Here is an 18,462-nt window from a genome sequence, read left to right as displayed (position 1 = left end):
GAGATGCTGCACGGATGGAAGAACTGCAAAGGAAACCAAAGGAAGTGAAGGTGGCCGTGCGGTAGGTGGCGCTCCGCCCTCACTTAATGCACAGCCACCATCCGTGACACTACAGGCGCAGACTTCCTAAGCCCGTGGAAAACAGGAGAGATCGCGATCACATCAAGGCCCTTCCTGTAGGGGGAGGTGGGAAAAACCCCCCAAAACCTAGGCTAGCCAGCATCCTGTCCAAACTCCAATTCAAGCCATTGCATTGTACTCAACCTACGTTTTGTCACCAGTTTCAGCTGCACACAAATTCCTTTCCCCTGCCTGCTCTGCTCCCATCTGTACTGTCACAGCAACTTTCAAAGGAGGATCCTCTCTGAGAAGCAGGGGTGCGTCATCCGCACCGTATAAAGGTTAAATGGAGTCTGGGAACACCTGAATGAGTTGTCCAAAGTTAGCAAGTTAATGAGGGAATTGGGAATAGAGCCCTAATTTCCTAGCTGCCATCCCCATGCTCTAAGAAGACTACATGGAAACAGATATGCAGGGAGAGGAAGGAAGAGACATGCTTCCCCATATGTAGGGCTGCATACAACTCCCATCACTTGTCTGACCTGTAAAATGAGAACAAAGTAGTCGACGGGCTTGTTTCGCTGGTAGAGGTAGTATTCCGGGGCTTTCTTGTTCTTCTCATCATATTTCAGCTCCTGAATGACGTTGGGGTGCTTTAGCAGCCTTAGAAGGATCTTCTCCGACATCTGGGATGGACCAAAGGCTTCTACTTCTATAAACACAAGACACAACTTGACGTTACACCTCAAGGGCATGGGAATGAATTAGTACTCATTAATAAGCATCAACTTCAAAAGAGGAAAAGAGATGCAGAGAGATACGATACGGAATCGCAGTTTTCCTGTCTTTTGAGAGACTTAGGTAGACTGTCAAGAGGAAATCAGAATGCCCCAATTCTTGGAAACTCCTGTTTTCTTCTCCCCTACCTGAGGTGCTGAAGTAGTCTGCAAATTACCAAGAATGATTTCCCCAGTGCAATGGGAAAAGGAAGAAGAATTTGCCCATTTGAGAGCTCGGGAACCCCAGTTGTTCCATCTTGTTCGAGACTTGTGAGGGGAAGGGGTAGAGGTGGGGTCCCAGAGGGCCTCTAGGTTTTGTCTGAAGTGACATGAAAATTGACTATTTATGGCAATTGTTCCTAGGGCTCTCTGATCACTGACAGACCTAGAACATCGCTATTCATCAGTCCGCTGCAGAGACCGAAAGATGAAATGAAGGTGCCACTCGGCCCGTCACGGTCCACGTGGAGACAGTGACAATGGGACAGAGAAACCGGGTAAGTTCAAACCACACGAGATTAATGCATAACACAGACCATGTTTAACCACCTCTTCCTCCCACTCTCTGCTGCTCACAATGGGAGCTATTTAAAGCGGGAGGGGAAAAAAAGCCCATCTTGGGGTAGAGTCAAGTTAGGCCACAGATGCTCAAGACACAGGCATGCAAACGGCCGATTTGCTAATGGCTGGGTCGAGGACAGGACTCGGGAGCCGCTGGCCCCTCCATCTGCTCACAGGTCCTGCTCTGCATTTCAAGCTATCCAACCAAACTGAACACTGAACTGTTTTTATAGTGATAGCTTCACAAGGTGACAAACTATAAAATCCTTTCATGTTTCCTAGGCAAGCAGAGCCACAATGCCACCAAATGAAGGGGGGGAAAAAGTCCATCAAATTACATCAAGAAAGTGTTGGGGAACTCCACAGAGCTCCATGCAAACCGATGCTCGTTCTTAAATCTGCACCTTCCTGTTGGACGGTTCCTTTCTCCTGAAGGCAGCAGTGCTGCAAGGTGCTCAACTGAAAAGCCCACGTGCAGAAGGTCTTTATTTAGACACCAAACAGGGTCAGTGAGAGCAGCAGGACAAGCTTCCCACACACCCTCCACCCAGCAGGTCTCTCGCAACCTTAGAATCAGAGAAAACAGGTTTGGGAGGGGACCCCTCTAGTCCACCCCCTGCCCCAAGGCAGGATCAGCTCCAGGATGAAAAGGAAACGCAGCTGCAGTGACCCATCTAATCGACGGGTTCCCCGCAAAGACTGCCCACAATGGGGCCACGTGTCTAGGTGATCCGGGGGCGTGGGTATCTGCCTATCCACACCTGGATGGAGGCCACCAGCTCAGGACACGCACCCCACTAAGAAATCCATCCAGAAAAGTTGCACTCCAGCCATCTGCTCAATGCTCATCTAAACGTGCAGAGACGCTTGCGTTTCAGGTCAGCAAAGCCCCGTGGAACAGGTTTCCTGCAAAAGTCCAGCATCTCTTCCCAAAGGAGCCACCAAGGGGGAGTCGCAAACAGCTGCCCAAACACCTGGCCAGCTGGCACCGAGTCTTCATTAGTGCGGTCCCTAAATGCTTCCTAGCGGGGCGTACTCGCTAGTCGTTAATCTGACGGACTCTACACATGCAGTGCGGCACTTGCATTCGTCCTTACCTTTCAGACCAATTTAAAGTTACTGGTCCACCCCTGGCAAATGTCTCAGAGGGTTCATGCCGACACTGAACACAGGAGAGGAGAGAATTTAAAAAGAAAAACACGACAGTGGCGTTACTCGTCGCCCCAGCGGCCAGCCTCCCCCCTGCCTGCGCTGCCCACCCGCCTCTGCCGACAAACTCGCTTTTGGGCCCTGGCGCGATTGCAAACGGTGATAAGCCGCACTTGCCTGTTGCCAGGAAACGGTGCATTGCCAGGAGGAGCTGTGGTGATATTTTAACCTTCATCTCGCTGTCTGTCTGCTTGAAGGCAGAGAAGTCCTGCTTCCTGTCCCGATGGGCTACTTTCTTTTTCGTCTTGTTATCAGCTGGGGAAGGGAGCGGGGTAGAGAAGAAAGGAGGGAAGTGAGTTGTGTTAGAACAGGGTCCAACATGAACCGAGCTGGATGCACTTATCTAGGACAAACCGAACGGTAACGGCCACGTAGAACAGCAACGTGTGAGGAGAGGCCTAGTGATAACATGCTTCGAACATGCAATGCTGCATGGCGTGAGCTTGCCCTGAGCGCCAGGGATAGACCCACACACCTGCACAAGGGGCCAAGGTGCCCACCGACACGGCTGGCGGGCTGCACCTCGCACCATCTTGACAAAGCCCCTGTAGTATCTGCCGTTGCCCCTTACATTTCTCCTGGGCTTTGTGTGTTTTTCCTATGCACGTTTCCTGTGAAAGTGCCTGGGAAGCATGAAGGATATTTAACTGGAGTTAGGTGATTGAACTGGTACAGCTGCCCATGACATATCACCTGACACGCTGAAACACTAATTTTATACAAATGACAGATCCCTGCAACCCCATAAAGATCCATTCAGAGGATGATACCGAGGTCTCTGGGCCAGGCACTCAGAAGTTTGGAAAAGCCAGAGCAGAGCCTGTCCCTGAGCCGGGAGCTGAGCCTAGTCGCTTTGACCAGCCAGTGCAAGCTGCCACATCTTCCCAGCTCCTTTTCAGGCCTGTCTCCTTTTCCTTCCAGTCCCATACTTCTCACATAAATTCCTAGTCCCAGGGTGCATCTACATGTGCTATTAACACAGAGCAATTAACTTAGGTGCATATTGTGCCAGAGATTATTGCTCCCAAGCGCCATGTCTGAACATGCACCCAGGACCACAGCACGTTGAGCTGGGTTGGAGCAGCCCTGGCTGGCAGGGAGCCCAGGGGGGACAGCCTGCTAGCCCCGGGGGCTGCTCCCCTCAGGCTCCATGTGCTGCGGAGGGGCTGGCCTGCTAGCCGGCAGGCAGCACCCTTGTGCCCTGGCCATCCCCATCAGCATCTACATGTGCATTGCTGCGCACTAAGGAACACTGCCATAGGATAGTACTTGTATTTATGAGTGCCAACCTGCAGCAGAGTTCATAAGTTTCCTGATGCCTAATAGGGTTGCATGTGTAGATGTTGAGACCTTAAAGCTGAGCTAATTAGGCAGTTCCACAACAAAGAGTCTGCTGTAGATGCACCCCCAGTCTCTTTATTTAATCAGTCGTACTCTTTTCCCTTTGCCAGCTTCTCATCTCAGATCATCTCACCCCTACCCCTGCCTCAGTGGCTTCCAGCTCCAGTTCCTTGCCTAGCCACACAATCTCATCAGGCTCTTCAGACCAATTCCTCCTCCGTCTCCCATTGACCGCGTTTTTGTCCCGTGCATCCAAATCCATTTCTTCCTCTGTGCTACTGGATGCCAAGAAGAAGGAAAGAACGGGCACACGATGCACCTGCCTAATGCTCTCAGTTCCAACGTTGCCCTCACCTTGGCCTGAAGCAACTTCCTATTTCCTATAGCCCTGGATCTGGAGCCAGCTCAGTGACTCGGTGTGAGGATGGGATGCATTTACGGTCTGTTGGCCTTGGAGTCTAGAGGGGATGAAGTCTTCAGAGCTTTCAGCTGTTAAGCTATAGGACAGCGGTACCCAAACTTTCTGGCAAGGGCACCACAAGTTAAGTCCCAAGTATGAGATAACCACCACCACTGCCCAGTGGTGGAGTATCCCACTACCACTGCACTGTGACAACAATGAATTTGGCAACACCTCTGGGTCAAATTCCTAAGCAGGCAGTGACACCCGATTTCTACCCCTCCTTCACTGTCACTCTGATATCTGTCCCCTCCCCTGAGAATCACTGCTCCTTTTTCCCTCCTCTAGTGAGGTCCTGCCAGTGCCCACTTTAATTTGGTGCCTGGGGCTCATGGCCAAACATACCAGCTGCCTGTGCCATTTGTGGCATGCATGTCACTGGCTGGACACCGTGGCTACAGGGGACCCTTCTGAGCACGTGCAATTTGTGATTTTTCCAAGGTTTATAACTTGGCCAACACTGGAGGGATTTTCATAGGGATAGTAAGAGGTACATCTCTAGCACAAGGGCCATGCCCGTGTCCTGCTCCAAGAATGTACTTCTTGGGATGGCGGGGTGAACGGTAGGTTGATGGAAAAGCTTATCAGCTCACACCACCCAAACTTCCTGGTCCAACTGGGGACACATGGATGATGTGGCAGGAGTTCTTTGGATCTTCCTGTTAAAGGTGGAGAAATGGGGAAATTGGATCAAAAGAATAAAACAGCCCCGTGGCCTGCCAGAGAGCAACACGACAGCCTGGGGGTTTGGTTGCAATATTCCTAGTCTAGACGTGTTCATGTTATAATGATGTTGCGTGCCTCGTTCCCTGACTAGCCTGTACAGGAGTGGGTGGGGAGATGGGGAAGAAGGGCTCAACTGAATCTGAAGCCAGAGCTAGCAGGTGCGTCTACGTGGTCCATGAGGGGCACTGAGCCATCGAGCAAAGATCTGAATAGCCTACGGGAGCACATCAAGTAGCGCATTGTAATGGTCTATGATCCCGCTACCTTTCGTGGTCAGAAGCAGATGCTGCAGGTCAATGGAAAGCCTGGCATCCCAGCTCAGAAACAAACAAGCACAGAACCAAGTTTCTCGTGATGACCGGTTGCATCTGTCATTAAAGATCTGCTATTGCTACACACCCAAGTTGAAGCCTTAGTTCAAAAGAAAGGAAGTTTTGCTCTTGCTGTCTGAGGATTGCTGTGCCGCTTGTTCACCCATTGGCCCCTGCAGAGACAGAGACACGGGTCTCTAGGTGGCTTGACCTAGACCACCACAGACTGGGGAGTTAATAGAGCATCTTTCTCCTTTTGTCTCAAGCGTCCCTTGCCTTGCCACCTGCACAGTGCAGAGAATGCATAAAGTACCTGGAGGATCACAGAGACGTAATAAGAGTCTTCGTCAGATCTATCCCATCCAAGGTCTTCTCCAAAGAAATACAGTCACCTGCCCCACAGCCATCCCAGCCTCCAACAGGAAGCTGAGGTATATGGTAGTGGTGAACACTAACCTTCCCCAGGTCTGGAGCACCCTGTTCCCTAGAGGATGTGCTCCTCACCCCCTGACAGCACAGTCAACTCTCCCACCTCTGCTTCCCAAGAAGAGTTGAAAACTCCTCCGGGCTCCTCGGGCAAACTTGCACCTACCCAAGGTCATGCAGCGGAGTCATCTCTTCGGTTGTCTGTTGATTGGAGATCACTTGATGTGCTGCTATAGGCTAATCAGATCTTTTGGCTTAATAGGGGTGGGGATGAAAAGCTCACTGGCCAACTTTGTGGACGACACCAAGTTATGGGGGAGCATGGGCACGCCTAAAGACAGGCTGCAGATTCAGGTGGGCCTGGACAGGCTGGAGAGTTGGGAAGATCAGAACCAGATGAAGTTCAACACCGAGAAGTATAAGGTGCTTCATCTGGGGGCAAACAATCCCCAACACACCTACAGGCTCGATGGCGCTAATTTTACTAGCACCAAGGCCGAAAGGGACCTGGGGGTAATAACTGAACACTGCACGAACATAAGCTGTCAGTGTGATGCCGTAGCCAACAGGGCAAACACCACTGTGGCGTGCATCAACCAACGCATCTCATGTAAAGCCAAGGAGGTGATTCTTGCTGTACTCAGCGCTGGTGAGACCGCAGCTGGAGGACTGCGCCCAGTTCTGCGTGCCACTCTTCAACAAGGACATGGAAAAACTTCAAAGAGTCCAAAGAGCCACACATATGATCATAGACTTGCGTGGCAAGCCATTCGAGGAAAGGCTAGGGACCTGGGTTTCTCCAGCCTAAAAAAAAGAGAAGGCTGAGAGGAGACTTGGTAGCAGCTTACCGCTATATCAGGGGAGTACATCAAAGGCTTGGTGAGCAACTGTTCACCAGGGCACCCGAGGGGAAAACCAGGAGTAAATGGCCACAAACTCCTGGAAGACCGTTTCAGGCTCAACTCTGTGAAAAACTTCTTCACAGTCAGGGTGTCCAGACTGGGGAATAAGCTCCCTCCAGAGATGTTGCAGTCACATACCCTGGAAGTCTTCAAGAGGAGACTGGACGGTCACTTTGTTGGGGTCTCCTGACCACAGTTGTCTTTCCTGCCTGGTACAGGCATCTGGACCCGAAGATCTTCTGAGGTCCCTTCCGGCCCCTTGCAGTCTATGAATCTAGTAGCTTCGCTTCTTGCTGGGGTCATCCGATTCCAGTGGTCTTTCCTGCCTAGTGCAGGGGGCTGGACCTGATGATCTGTAAGGTGCCTTCCAGCCCCTAACAACTATGAAACTTTATCCAGATCTGAGAAATGGAGGAAGGATCATACATTTTGGTGGCAGATTCTTTTTCCTTTACAGTTGCTGTCCAGACAAATTATTCAGAGATAGGGAACATGCAGCAACCCAAGTCCTCTGCCCTTCCATGAAGGGAAACCAATAACACATGCTCAGCAAAGGGTTATAGTAGCGGTAGTTGAAGTACAGCCAGACTACTGGGGAGAATGGAGCTGAGGAGGTCAAAGGTACGTGTTTAATACATTATCAGGTGCTTATAACCAGCTGCCTTATGCAAAATTTATTTTGGTGTACGCATGCATTATATTCAAACGTTATGTGAATGTATACAAATCTGCATGCTGTTATGTTGGGAAAAATCTCATTGATGCTGCTGGGTGTAACAGATGCCTTCCACTCGGGTTAAACAGGGAGACAATTAAAATACCCTTTACTTAGAGATGGACCAAGCGACAGTGGAACGGGTAGCTGTTAATAAGGCTGCCTTATTTCTTGCAAGGTGAGAGAGCAACCTGTGTTGGGCCAATGAGCTTGTCTAGCATCTCTCCCACCTATACTGTTGGTCTAACAGGATCAAAGAAATGTAAGGCTGGCAGGGATCTCCAGGTATCATCCAGTCTAACCCCCTGCTTGAGGCAGGATCAATCTAACACAGTGGTGCTCAGCCTTTTGTCCCTGCAGGCTGGATGAGTGACATGGGCCCAGACCGCAGGCTGGATTGGGCCCCAGCCCGCCCTGCTCACCTGATCTAGTGCACGGGGCTGCATTATTTGGCTTGCAGGGCTCCCTCCAAGTGTAGAAATCTGGCAGCACAGGAGTGGCAATTTACACTGCTATCACTCCTCCGCCGCCGAATGCTCAGACCCGGGGGGAGCTCCACGGGCCAGATTACATGGTCCTGTGGCTGGATCTGGCACATGAGCCAGGTGTTGAGCACCCCTGGTCTGACCTATTAGCACAACTATGCAGCCAACCCCGACAACCCCAAGACACAGCAGCTGAACTTGTAGCAGGTAAAGCAGGGGCAATGTCCTGCTGCAGCAAAGGACTGTTAGAGTATGCTCGAGATCCAAGGAAAAAGGTCAGGTCCCCAGCTAGAGGAAGGCACAGACCCTCACTGTCTGTACCAGTCTGCCCATGGGCTTAAATTCCTTCCTGACCTCAAATATGGTTGATTTGTCTGACCCTGAGCACAAGGACGAGACCATCTAGCCAGAAATCTCCACATTTAAGTCCCAGCAGGAGCACTGGCACCAGTCAAAGTCCTGCAGCCAACACCTGATGCCTCCAAGGAAGGCAACGCCCCCCCCCATCCCAAACATGGAGCAGCAAGACAAGGGGTGGGAAAATCCTTCTCAGCCCCATGTGGCAACCAGCAAAGCCCAGAAGCCTGGGATATACCTACAGTATAAGGCAGGCATACCTACACCGAGATCATCCTTGACCAGTGCTTATCCAACCTCTTCTTGGGCATCAGCAGTGATAGAGATATTACTTCATCCCTCAAAACCTGTTTCTTGCATACACCCTAGAAAAATCACAGCTACAACCTTTTTTGTCACAGACAGAAACAGGGCACCCCCACACCCCTTTGGGGCTTTGAAGAAGCTGAGGCACAGCATCGTGTTGACAGGCCTCCACACCATAATCGCATCTGAAGAGAGTTGCTTGGGGAAGCAGTGAATGGGAACCGGGAATACGGTAGCTGAAACGTCTTGGCCTTTTCTGGTTTGCCCTGGTAGCGATGCATCGTGAAGAGCCTCGACTTAACATGCAACGCAACTGTCCTGCTCAGACCCGAGCTGGCCATGCCCAGTGTGGACAGAAACTTTAGGGAACGTAGCTGTGAATTGTGACCTTTTGCCAACTGCAGTTTTTCAAAGGATGACGACTTGAGCCAAATGTGTGCCAGTTTTCTCAGAAATGCCACCAAAGCCAAATTTCAAGTCCCTGACCCAAGCTGAACAGCATCTGAGCGCTGCAAAGGAGGAGCTCTGAGAAGCTGAGTAAAACAATGTGATTTTTCCTTCAGCCTCACACTCAAACAGCTGGAATTTTGTCTGAACATTTTCCCAAAAAAAAGAAATTCAGTCTATGGCAGACCTGCTGGCCTGGGAAATTTCAGACAAAATGGAAGTTTTAAGTAACTAAAAATAGGTTCTTATATTGGGACATAATGAGCGGCCTCAATAGTACAACAAAGCTAGATTTTGGTCATGTGCAAATATAACTAGAGCTCAAGTTGCACTGGGTGAGTTCGCTAAACCTCAAGAAAGCCGCCCAGATTCAAGGAACCATAACATCCAACCCAGCAACATTTATGCACCTCGACTCCTCTCCTCAGTACACAAGCCATGCACAACCCACATGACCCTTCCCATTGCTACACCAACTTGCAGTGATTGCTTGATGTCTAAATCTTGAAAAAAAATAAACCCTGCTATACTTCACAAATCCCATCCAGTTTCTGTGTGCACCCCCTCCACTTCTGTACCCTTGGCTGTAACTGGTGGACCGAGTCTAGCATGTCACCATGGGCCAACAGGGTCCGCGATGCCCTTATGAGTTCAATCAATGAACTAGGACAAGTCAAACTGGAGAAAAGAGGACTGAAGGGGGTAGGATTTGATAATAGTCTTCAAATACCTGAAAGGTGACTATACATAGGATGGAGATGGGGTTTTTATCTGTGGTTATGGGAAAAAGGACTAAGAACAATGGACTCAAGCTGCAGCAGGGGAAATTTAGTTTGGGAACGAAGAGGACCTTTCTGACTGGGGTGGCCAAGCACCAAACAAACAGGCTACCTACAGAAGCTGCAGAATCCCCTTCAATGACAATTTTAAAGAGCAGGTTGGAGACTCTTGGCTGGGATGGTTTAGTCAGAGATGAGCTTGCCTTGAGCAGGGGGCTGGACTAGACGGCCTTGTGAGGTCCCTTCCAGCCCTACCTTCCAATGATCCCATGTCCTTGTCTAGAGCAGATGGTCTGGAGGACCCCCGTGGGCTGGCTCCGTCTTCCAGGAGGCTGGGGGAGTTGTGTTACTTGTGTATTATACTGCTTGGCCTCTCAACAGTGACACTTTCCCAGGGAGTAAAGTGCCAAATGAACTAGTTTGCCAGATCTATTGTGTAACCCAGAAACGCATCACACCATGAAACACGGGTCTTCATTACCTTGCACCGTGGCACTGCATTAGTACATAAAATTAAAGGGTTGGGTTGTATGAAATATAGTGTGATCCAAATGATCTCTCCCAATAAAAAAAGCTATAACGAGAGGTCTAGATAAATACATTCCCCCACTTGTGGGAGAAGCACAATCTGCTCTGAGTGGCAGATGCAAAGCACTCATGAGGGAATATTTCTGCAGAATAAACGAAAGCATACAATTCCCTTGTAGAGGCATGATGTCTATTGGCACTTGAGCACTCGAGAGAAGGAGTGGGCAATGAGAAGAGCTGATGACAACTGGCACTCGATTAGATGAGCTCTCAGAGTAGCGTGTAACACGGTAAGAAGAGTACATCGTTGGAAGGCCGTCTTGTATGAACCTTTGGGCACAATTGCTGATCAGACACTGATGGTCATCAAGGATTAACAAAAATCTAAGAAAATGAAAAGAATCTTAAAAGATTCATTTGGTATCTGCCACGGGGGGGGAAAGAATCTCTCAACAGCAAAGAGCTATTTAAAATGATTATCTATGATCCTGTAGCATCTGGGCTAGGGACAGAAGTGACACGTAGACCGGTTTAAATCTGTAACAGAACAGAAATTCAGGGCACATAAACCGCTTTCAAAATGGCCGAAACTGGTTTAAGATAAACCTGGCTGAACGTAGTATCAGACTTAACTGATTTAGGTCAAACTGGTTTATAGAACTTCTGTCCCAGATCCCTTCCTGGTTCAAGTTAACTCACAGTTCCCCAGCATCCCAGGATGCTTTGCAGCCATGGGCTTTGCTGCCTGCTCCAGTGGAGTAGGGACTGCCTCGCCCCTCTTCTGTAGCTTGTTTCCTCCCTGTGTCCATCAGCCCCTTGGCAGCCCAAACCTTGCCTCGGCCCCTGCGAGTCCCAGGCACTTGCGGGAGCAGAGGGAAATTCTCTTGCTCCTCCCCAGCCAGTTTTGCCTTAGTTGTTGCGAGTCAGAGGCAAAACTAATGCAGGGAAGCAGAGGAATTTCCCCCAAAACCCTATGGGCTATCTCTGAGACGCCAGCAGGCAATTAAGACAAATGGGTAGGGTCAAGAATTCCCTTTGGCTGCTGGTGCTACCCGGGGCTGGGGTGGGGGCAAGCCCCGCTCCCCAGTGCCCCCATGCTCAGCTACAGGGGCAGGCACCCAGCTGGGAGGACTGCTTCTCCCTCCCCTCCTGTGGCAGACTAAAGCAATCAGCAGCTGGAAAGGGAGGGTGTGTGCACGAGTTGGGGGGGAGAAATTCCCTCAGCTCCCCAGGGCTGCCTGGACTGGGGAACCCAGGCTGGGGGAACTCCCCCAAGGTGGGCCAGCACCCAGACAGGGCGCTCCTGAACTCCCTGTGGGAGGACAGAGCAGGGATTTGGGGACACCTGGCTGGGCTGGCAATGGCCAGCAGGCTGGGAGACATGCTCTGGCACCCCATGCCTACTGGCCTGGGACAGTGCAGGCCTCTCCCTGCCTTTCCCAATTGAAAGCTGAATGTCACTTTGGTTGGTTATCAGTTCAACCTACACAGCTTAGAGGAAGCTGCTTAGTTTGAACTGATTCAGCCTCAGGCTTTTTGACTGTCTGTACTTAGCCTTACAGGGCTCAACGTGCTAAGCACTATACATGCACAGTAAATAACGCTGCCTGCCAGGAGTTTTAAGAACAGGTAAGACGGATCAAGGGTGAGAAAAAGGTACCAGTGGGACCGTACCCGACATTCAGAGATAGGAATGGCAGCAGAGAGGTCAGTTAACTGGTCCAAGGGCGCACACAGTTAGATGAAGCTGGGAAGGGAACCCAGACCTACTGGGGCTCGGGTAGAGTTCGAAGCATGCCATGGTCCTTCTTAAGCACATGACCATTAAGGGGTCAAAGGAACCGTATGCAGTAGAGTAGGGAAGAACAATTTAAAACACTGCATTTATTAAGCCTCGAAGGGAAGGAAGTACTGTGCAACTCCTGCATTTCCTCCAGCTGAGGGTCAGAGACCGGCTCTAAAGAAAACGCATCCTCAGCCAAAGCATGGCAATGGCACTGTGGGCCCTCAGCGGGGAGAGGTTCATAATTTAGGGGGAAAAGAAGGCCATCTTGAGAGCTACAGCAAGGTTGTTTGGGGCAGGGAAAAGAAGAAGAGAGCCCAAGCTGGAAACATGCTCACGTAAAACCCTTTAAGACTGAACAAATCCATAAAAATAACATCCTAAGTTGTAAGGTCACGTACAGAGGTGGCCATGTTACAGAAATGACAGTGGATTAAAAAAAAAAAAAAAAGGGATAAAATGGATATGGACTACTGGGTAATCTGACTTTCTATAGCAGCACATTACATCTACCAAATCACATCAGCTCAGAGAAGAGCAGTCGGAAAAATCTGCTCTGATATTTGAAGCCAAAGCACAAATACGTCTACTCACTGTACAGGTCAGTCTCATCGAGAATCTCCGACTTGATGATTTCTTCAATCACATCTTCTAAAGTGACGATTCCCAGAACTTCATAAAACGGATCTCCTTCCCCTTCGTTGTTTACTCGCTGGACTATGGCCAGGTGGGATTTGCCTGCCGGGAGAGATGGACACGGTCACTTTAGACAGGGAGGTAGTAGGGAGTTACAGCAAAAATACAAGCAAGCGTGCACCAGAGACTGTCATGAGAAGATGGGACAAAGTGTCAGAAAACGGCATACAACCGCTTCAACCACCTCCATAAACCCTCTGGCTCATACGCCCAAAAGGACTCCTACCAGAAGACCGAGGATTTTGGATTCAGTGAACTAAACACTTTCAAAGTGAAAATGCCCCTTTGTGACTGCTGTCATTATGGAGAAGATGGATGCTAGCAGCTCTGAAGATGCATCAGATGTGACCAATGGCTGAGCCTCCTATAAGGATCTTCTCTGCCACCTACCGTATCATTCCAGTTCACAGAGTAATTAGAAGGCCAATTAATCGCTAATTATAAAGTACCCTTGGTAGCCAGCTCCCACTGTCTTAGTTATAAAACCCTGCTACCTGCACAACTCCGAAGAAAAGCGTTTTGGACTGTAGGTTCAACAGGCACCGCAATACCCAACGGAGCAAGCAGATGAAAAGTACACTGAAGAGCAGGTACAGCTGGCCTCAACTTTAAGGCATGGCCAGGTGCTATTTCACCTGTGAGGATCCTACTCCACCTGCCCCAGTCCCAGGGAGACTGTAAAAAAAAAAAGTTGTAGCAGAACTTGAGCAGGGGGAAATAACTCGCATATAAACACCTCCAAAACCCCTAGGAGGTGAAGAGGTGGACCAAGATCCAGCCCTCAGTCAGCCACTTACTGAGCCATCCTCTTCTGGTCTCAAAACCCAGCACCTACCCCATGGAAACCCACAAAACGTAACCAAAATAGTTCAGCTTTGTTTCCACTGCTCAGGCCCCTTTATAGGCAGTAACGTCTGGATGCACGAAGATTCGGATTATTAGACTAAGAGACATTCAAACTATTCCAACCCAGGCTTGCTCATGCTCAAAGAATGAAAATATCTTGAACAAATTAGACCAGGGAGGAAAACTTATCAACAACTGATATAAACATTGCATCAGGTCAAGTCAATTCACTTCGGTAAGATTTCCACATCTGCTTTCCCAGGGACCCAACATAAGCAGTTAAAAACAAATTCTTGGTGAATGCTGTCTGTCGAAAGTTAAATTCTTTTGCTATTCCCAGCTTGTGATCATTTAAAAGGAATTTTCCAAAGCAGGGTCTAATATTAGACTCAAAATGAAGTTTCCATTCCACTTAGGCGATATTCTCACCAAAGTAACTACTGCATAATCTGATTGTCTTGGAGCTACTCGTTTAGATGCAGATGGACATACTTTAAATACCAGCTCCACAGCACCAATGAGTCTTATCTTGAAGGGACCTTATTCTACAGCGAGTCACTAGAAGGATGGCTTGTGCTTTTAAAGGATCCACATTCTTAGTCAACTGAAGGTCTCTTACCAACTTCTTACTTTTTCCAGCATTTCTCTCTCTCTTGTGCATGTCCCTGGTGCGACTTCACGCTCTCTCTAGCCTCTCTTTGCTCTATTCACTGATCACTAATTAAGAAGTGATTTGCGAGGAGAAACTGTGCAAGTGCTAGGTTGTATATTTTCAGAGAAAATGGCAGATGGTGTAGCCAAACCATGCCAAATTAAGGTGACTTTGAGTTTGCCCTGACCTGAACATGCTTAATTTGCAAACCAGAAGACACCAGTCTTCTCTAAGAGTTATTCCTATCACCTCCCAGGATGGCTCTATTGAGCGTGCAAAGTTTGTGCAGAAAAATCCTAGTTCTAGTCTTTATTAATAAGCAAGGTTTCTTCCCCAAACTCCTGCATCTAATGATTCAGTTTGACTCTAAATTAATTATACAGCCTCTTCCTCCACGTTGACTCCGTTTGAGAATACAGTTGAACCGGGTGACATGATTTTACCTTTCAAAATAAAAATAAGATTTTAATTATCATTATTTGCAATACCAGCAAAACCTACTAGCGATTACCAGTGACTGTGTACTGACAATGCCTTTTTAGGCAACCCATCTTAAACAGTAAATGCAAAAAGATTTTTTAAAACGGGTTTGTGCACTTCTTTACATTTCTACAACACAAAACAAGGCTGGAAGTATTTGTGCGTTCTCTCATGTTTTATTGTTTGGACTGGAAAAAATGTCAGGACTGGCCCTCCCTGATTTTAAAGGTTGGTGGACTTTTTGCCGGTCATGTGTATTGCAAGTTGTAACCCTTCCAGTTATTCTTTACACCGATTCCTTTCATCTGGAGCAGATACAGCCTTTACCCCAGCTATGAGACTCGCTGAAATACAACAGGTGCTAAATCAAGCCATACCCAAACCATTATAAAAAAAGTCAACACATAAAACCCAAACCAGTTTGGCTAAATATCCCTTTCCTTCTCAGCTTGCATTTTCTTGACTTCTGTGGTGTTATCGTTTCAATTCACTGTCCAGAAAGTCTCTTTTGGGTTACAGTTCACGTTAAAAAAAAATTAAGAAGTAGGGCAAAAAGGCTACAGGAAAATCCCCACTTCTCCTTTGGGCATCAAAAGCAAGGTAAGGCACGTGGCCAGATTTTTTCCCCAATTCACAGGCCATTTTTTATAGATTCTCCAAAGGTAACAATGATCCTCAGGTTTATTACTATCTGCATCAGGCAAATGATTTTTGTCAGTCCCCTTAGCCATCACTCCACGAGACAATTACCAGGGCATCTCATGATGCTAAAAAGTCAAATCTGCAAATCCCAGAAGCAGGTAGAGAATGATAGGGATTCTTGTGCAACACCTGACAACCCCAGGTGACTGGGGTCACAGTTTAAGAACAAAGTTTTGCAATTCATGCAGCAAATGTACTGAAAAACACTCAGATGGTTTCCTTTCACCTTCCTTAAAGGCTCCCAAGATCCCTTTCCCACAACAGTGAGCCGCCATGCGTCTGCTTCATTACTATTTTGTAACTGCCCATTTTAAGCGTCAGTCTAGTGAGATTGATTTGCATCAGGCCTCGAGTGAGGTGCATCTGAAACACCCTCTTGGAAAAATAAGACATTTCAGCTCTCACATTTACGGGCTCTTTGTAGCCTTAAGACACATACCCCTCTGGCTCAGTTTCCCCATCTATAAAGGCAGTAATATTTGTAACAGCCCCTCTTAATTCTTCCAAGAACAAAGGTTCATCCAGAACCTTAAAAAATTAATGTCTTAAATGCTAAATTATTCAGTTATACCCAAGGGTTGCAACGGACCCAGAACAGAGCTCTGGAGTAAATCCAACCTAATCCTATTGTTTGAGACTGTACGGTGCCGAAACACGCCAGCACTGCCACAGTTTGGCAGCAGCTCATTTTCTGCCTTCAATTTAATAAAGATAGTTAGCAATCAAGAAGGAGCATGGCTGAAAGGCCAAGGTATATCCATGAACCTACAGAGAGCCTTCAAGGAACTGGATATGGACAGACCCTTTAATGCCCACAGAGAAGAGGGAGATCAGTACTGCAACAAATGCTTAAAATACACAATATTGCCAATGACACCTTTGCTTTAAAAAGAGACGGGAGAAGCTCTCAATGCTCTGAGCTAAATCCAGGGACTTGGGGTGTCTCTGCAAAGACCCAAAGGAACAGCCGGCAGCTCCAGCTACACATGGACTAGACAGACCTGACCGTGCCCAACCCCTGCTCCCTGGTCGTGCAAGGCAGGCCCCAGAGGGACCGCGCACTTGTGTCGACAAGCAAGTCTGACCAGTTGCACAGATATAATTACACTGATATACTTCCAGCAGCGTAACCACCCACAAGGATGATCTGGTTCCAATTTATGGAGGATGTTTTTTGGGTTTAACTCAAACTCTTTCCAGACATTAAGCCAAAAAAACCAACTCAAACTGGAATAAGAACGGCCAACAAGAGGTTGTACTTGTGTAATTATGGCAGCTTCAATTCACATTGTAGCTTGGGCTGGTACAAAACAGTCCTGCAGGCAAGCCCTAAGGCTCTTGGAGGGGAATGCAGAGCCCTGCGTCCAAGGCATCAGCCCCATCAGGGATGAAGCATCAGCTAATGACCAGGAGTGGGAGGAGGAGCACCGGTTTCCATTCTCCCGGGGTTCAGACAAGTCACCCAACAGCTCCGTGCTTCGGCCCATTGCACTGCAGGCTGGGAAGCAACTCTCCACTCCCTCACAAAGGAGTTGGGAGGATTACGTTAGCAGAGATCCTTGCCCAAGGATGAAGTGTGAAGGATTACTCTTAAGAGGTAAGAATCCTGAACACTTCCCTTGTTTTAAACCCTGCAAGTTTGGCATTTAAGTCTATGCACACGTTAGCTGAACCAGGGACCCTCCTTTTCTACCCGCAGCGAGCACACGCTCACATCCATCATAGAGCAAGCACAGGCTTCCAACGAGAGCGCAGAGCAGGACCAACACGGTACGCTTTAGCATGTGACCCAGTGCCACGGATCCTCGTGGCTGGCCCAGGCAGCAGCTGTTTATAGCACTGCGACCACAAATGCAAACAGCTTTAAAACAAATGATGGCTTTCGGGAAATAATTGGGGCACAAGGGAGGCCTCTCCCATTTCATCCTGGGTTCCCACCATGCAGAGCTGTCAGCATGAGAAGCTAACATTACGGGAAGATCATCTGAAATGCCCTTACGTCTGCAGGGGCCGCGGGTTTGTCCGCTTTGTATCTCCGTGTGCATTTCCCACACCCAGATAGCCAACAACCTCCTTCAGCTTTATTTTCCTTTAAGCATTTTCATTCACTTTGACTCCACTTTGGGCCACAGCATAGGCACTACTATGGTGGATCAGAGCAGCAGCTGGATTTCAAAGACTTTAGAGCTCGAAGGGACCCTGCGAGATCACTGGGTCCAGCCCCCTGCCCCAGGGGCAGGAAGTTGGCAGGGGTCAGATCACTCCACCAAGGTGAGCATCCGAGTGTTTCTCGAAGGCGTCCAGAGTAGGTGCTTGCATCACTTCTGGGGGGAGTCTCTTCCAGACTCTGGATTTAATCCAGTCTGAGCAAGGTAGTAGCCGATTACCACAGGGAACCAACCCATTACACCACGGTACCGCTGCACACCTGTGCTGGAAACTCTTCCCCAATCCCAGTCCACTTGCCATTGGGGACTGTCCTGAATCTCAAACATTTAAATTCTTCCAGGGAAATGTATCCCCGTGAGAAGGAGATTTTTCAAAAGTGCATATGACGGGGATCCAGCTGCCTCCCATCCCAAGCCCAGTGAGCCAAGGTGGACAACCCTACCTATGTGCACCTGTGAAAGCCTTCCCCAACTTCCTTACTACATGATGGTTTCACACATCCTAATGTCTTCATCTGTATCTTAGGACAGAGAGTTTTACATTATGTTAACAATGAGAAAAAGAAAAAAAACAGTTTTAGATTGGCTGCATAATTTAACACACTTCAAAACACCTTCAACCTGAGCAATTACCTCCAGAAAAAGCTTTAAAATACTGGAATGATTTCCTCTCCCCCCCCCCCCCCTTTTTTTTCCTAAAAGGGGGGATTAAATACCTTTTGAAAAGAGAAAAAAAAGAAATA

The 18,462-nt window shown here is 48.5% G+C and overlaps 1 protein-coding gene across 2 annotated transcripts in view; it reads right to left on the bottom strand.

The window, feature by feature from the left end:
* LOC109287574 (metal transporter CNNM2) overlaps positions 1-18,462 on the bottom strand; it is a 100,505-nt gene that overhangs the window by 22,077 nt on the left and 59,966 nt on the right. For both annotated transcript variants that reach the window (XM_019502748.1, XM_019502747.1), the window contains exons 2-4: positions 12,770-12,913; positions 2,727-2,864; positions 603-772 (exon numbers count right to left, since the gene is read on the bottom strand). In XM_019502748.1, coding sequence (XP_019358293.1) covers positions 603-772; positions 2,727-2,784 — 228 coding nt within the window. In that variant the 5' untranslated portion in view covers positions 2,785-2,864; positions 12,770-12,913. The remainder of the gene's footprint in view (positions 1-602; positions 773-2,726; positions 2,865-12,769; positions 12,914-18,462) is intronic.

Source organism: Gavialis gangeticus, unplaced genomic scaffold (assembly GCF_001723915.1).
Source record: "Gavialis gangeticus isolate Ggan-Ray unplaced genomic scaffold, GavGan_comp1, whole genome shotgun sequence".
Lineage (NCBI taxonomy): Eukaryota > Metazoa > Chordata > Crocodylia > Gavialidae > Gavialis > Gavialis gangeticus.
The sequence above is the reverse complement of the archived record's forward strand: the minus strand, read 5'-3'. Positions and strand labels throughout refer to the sequence as shown.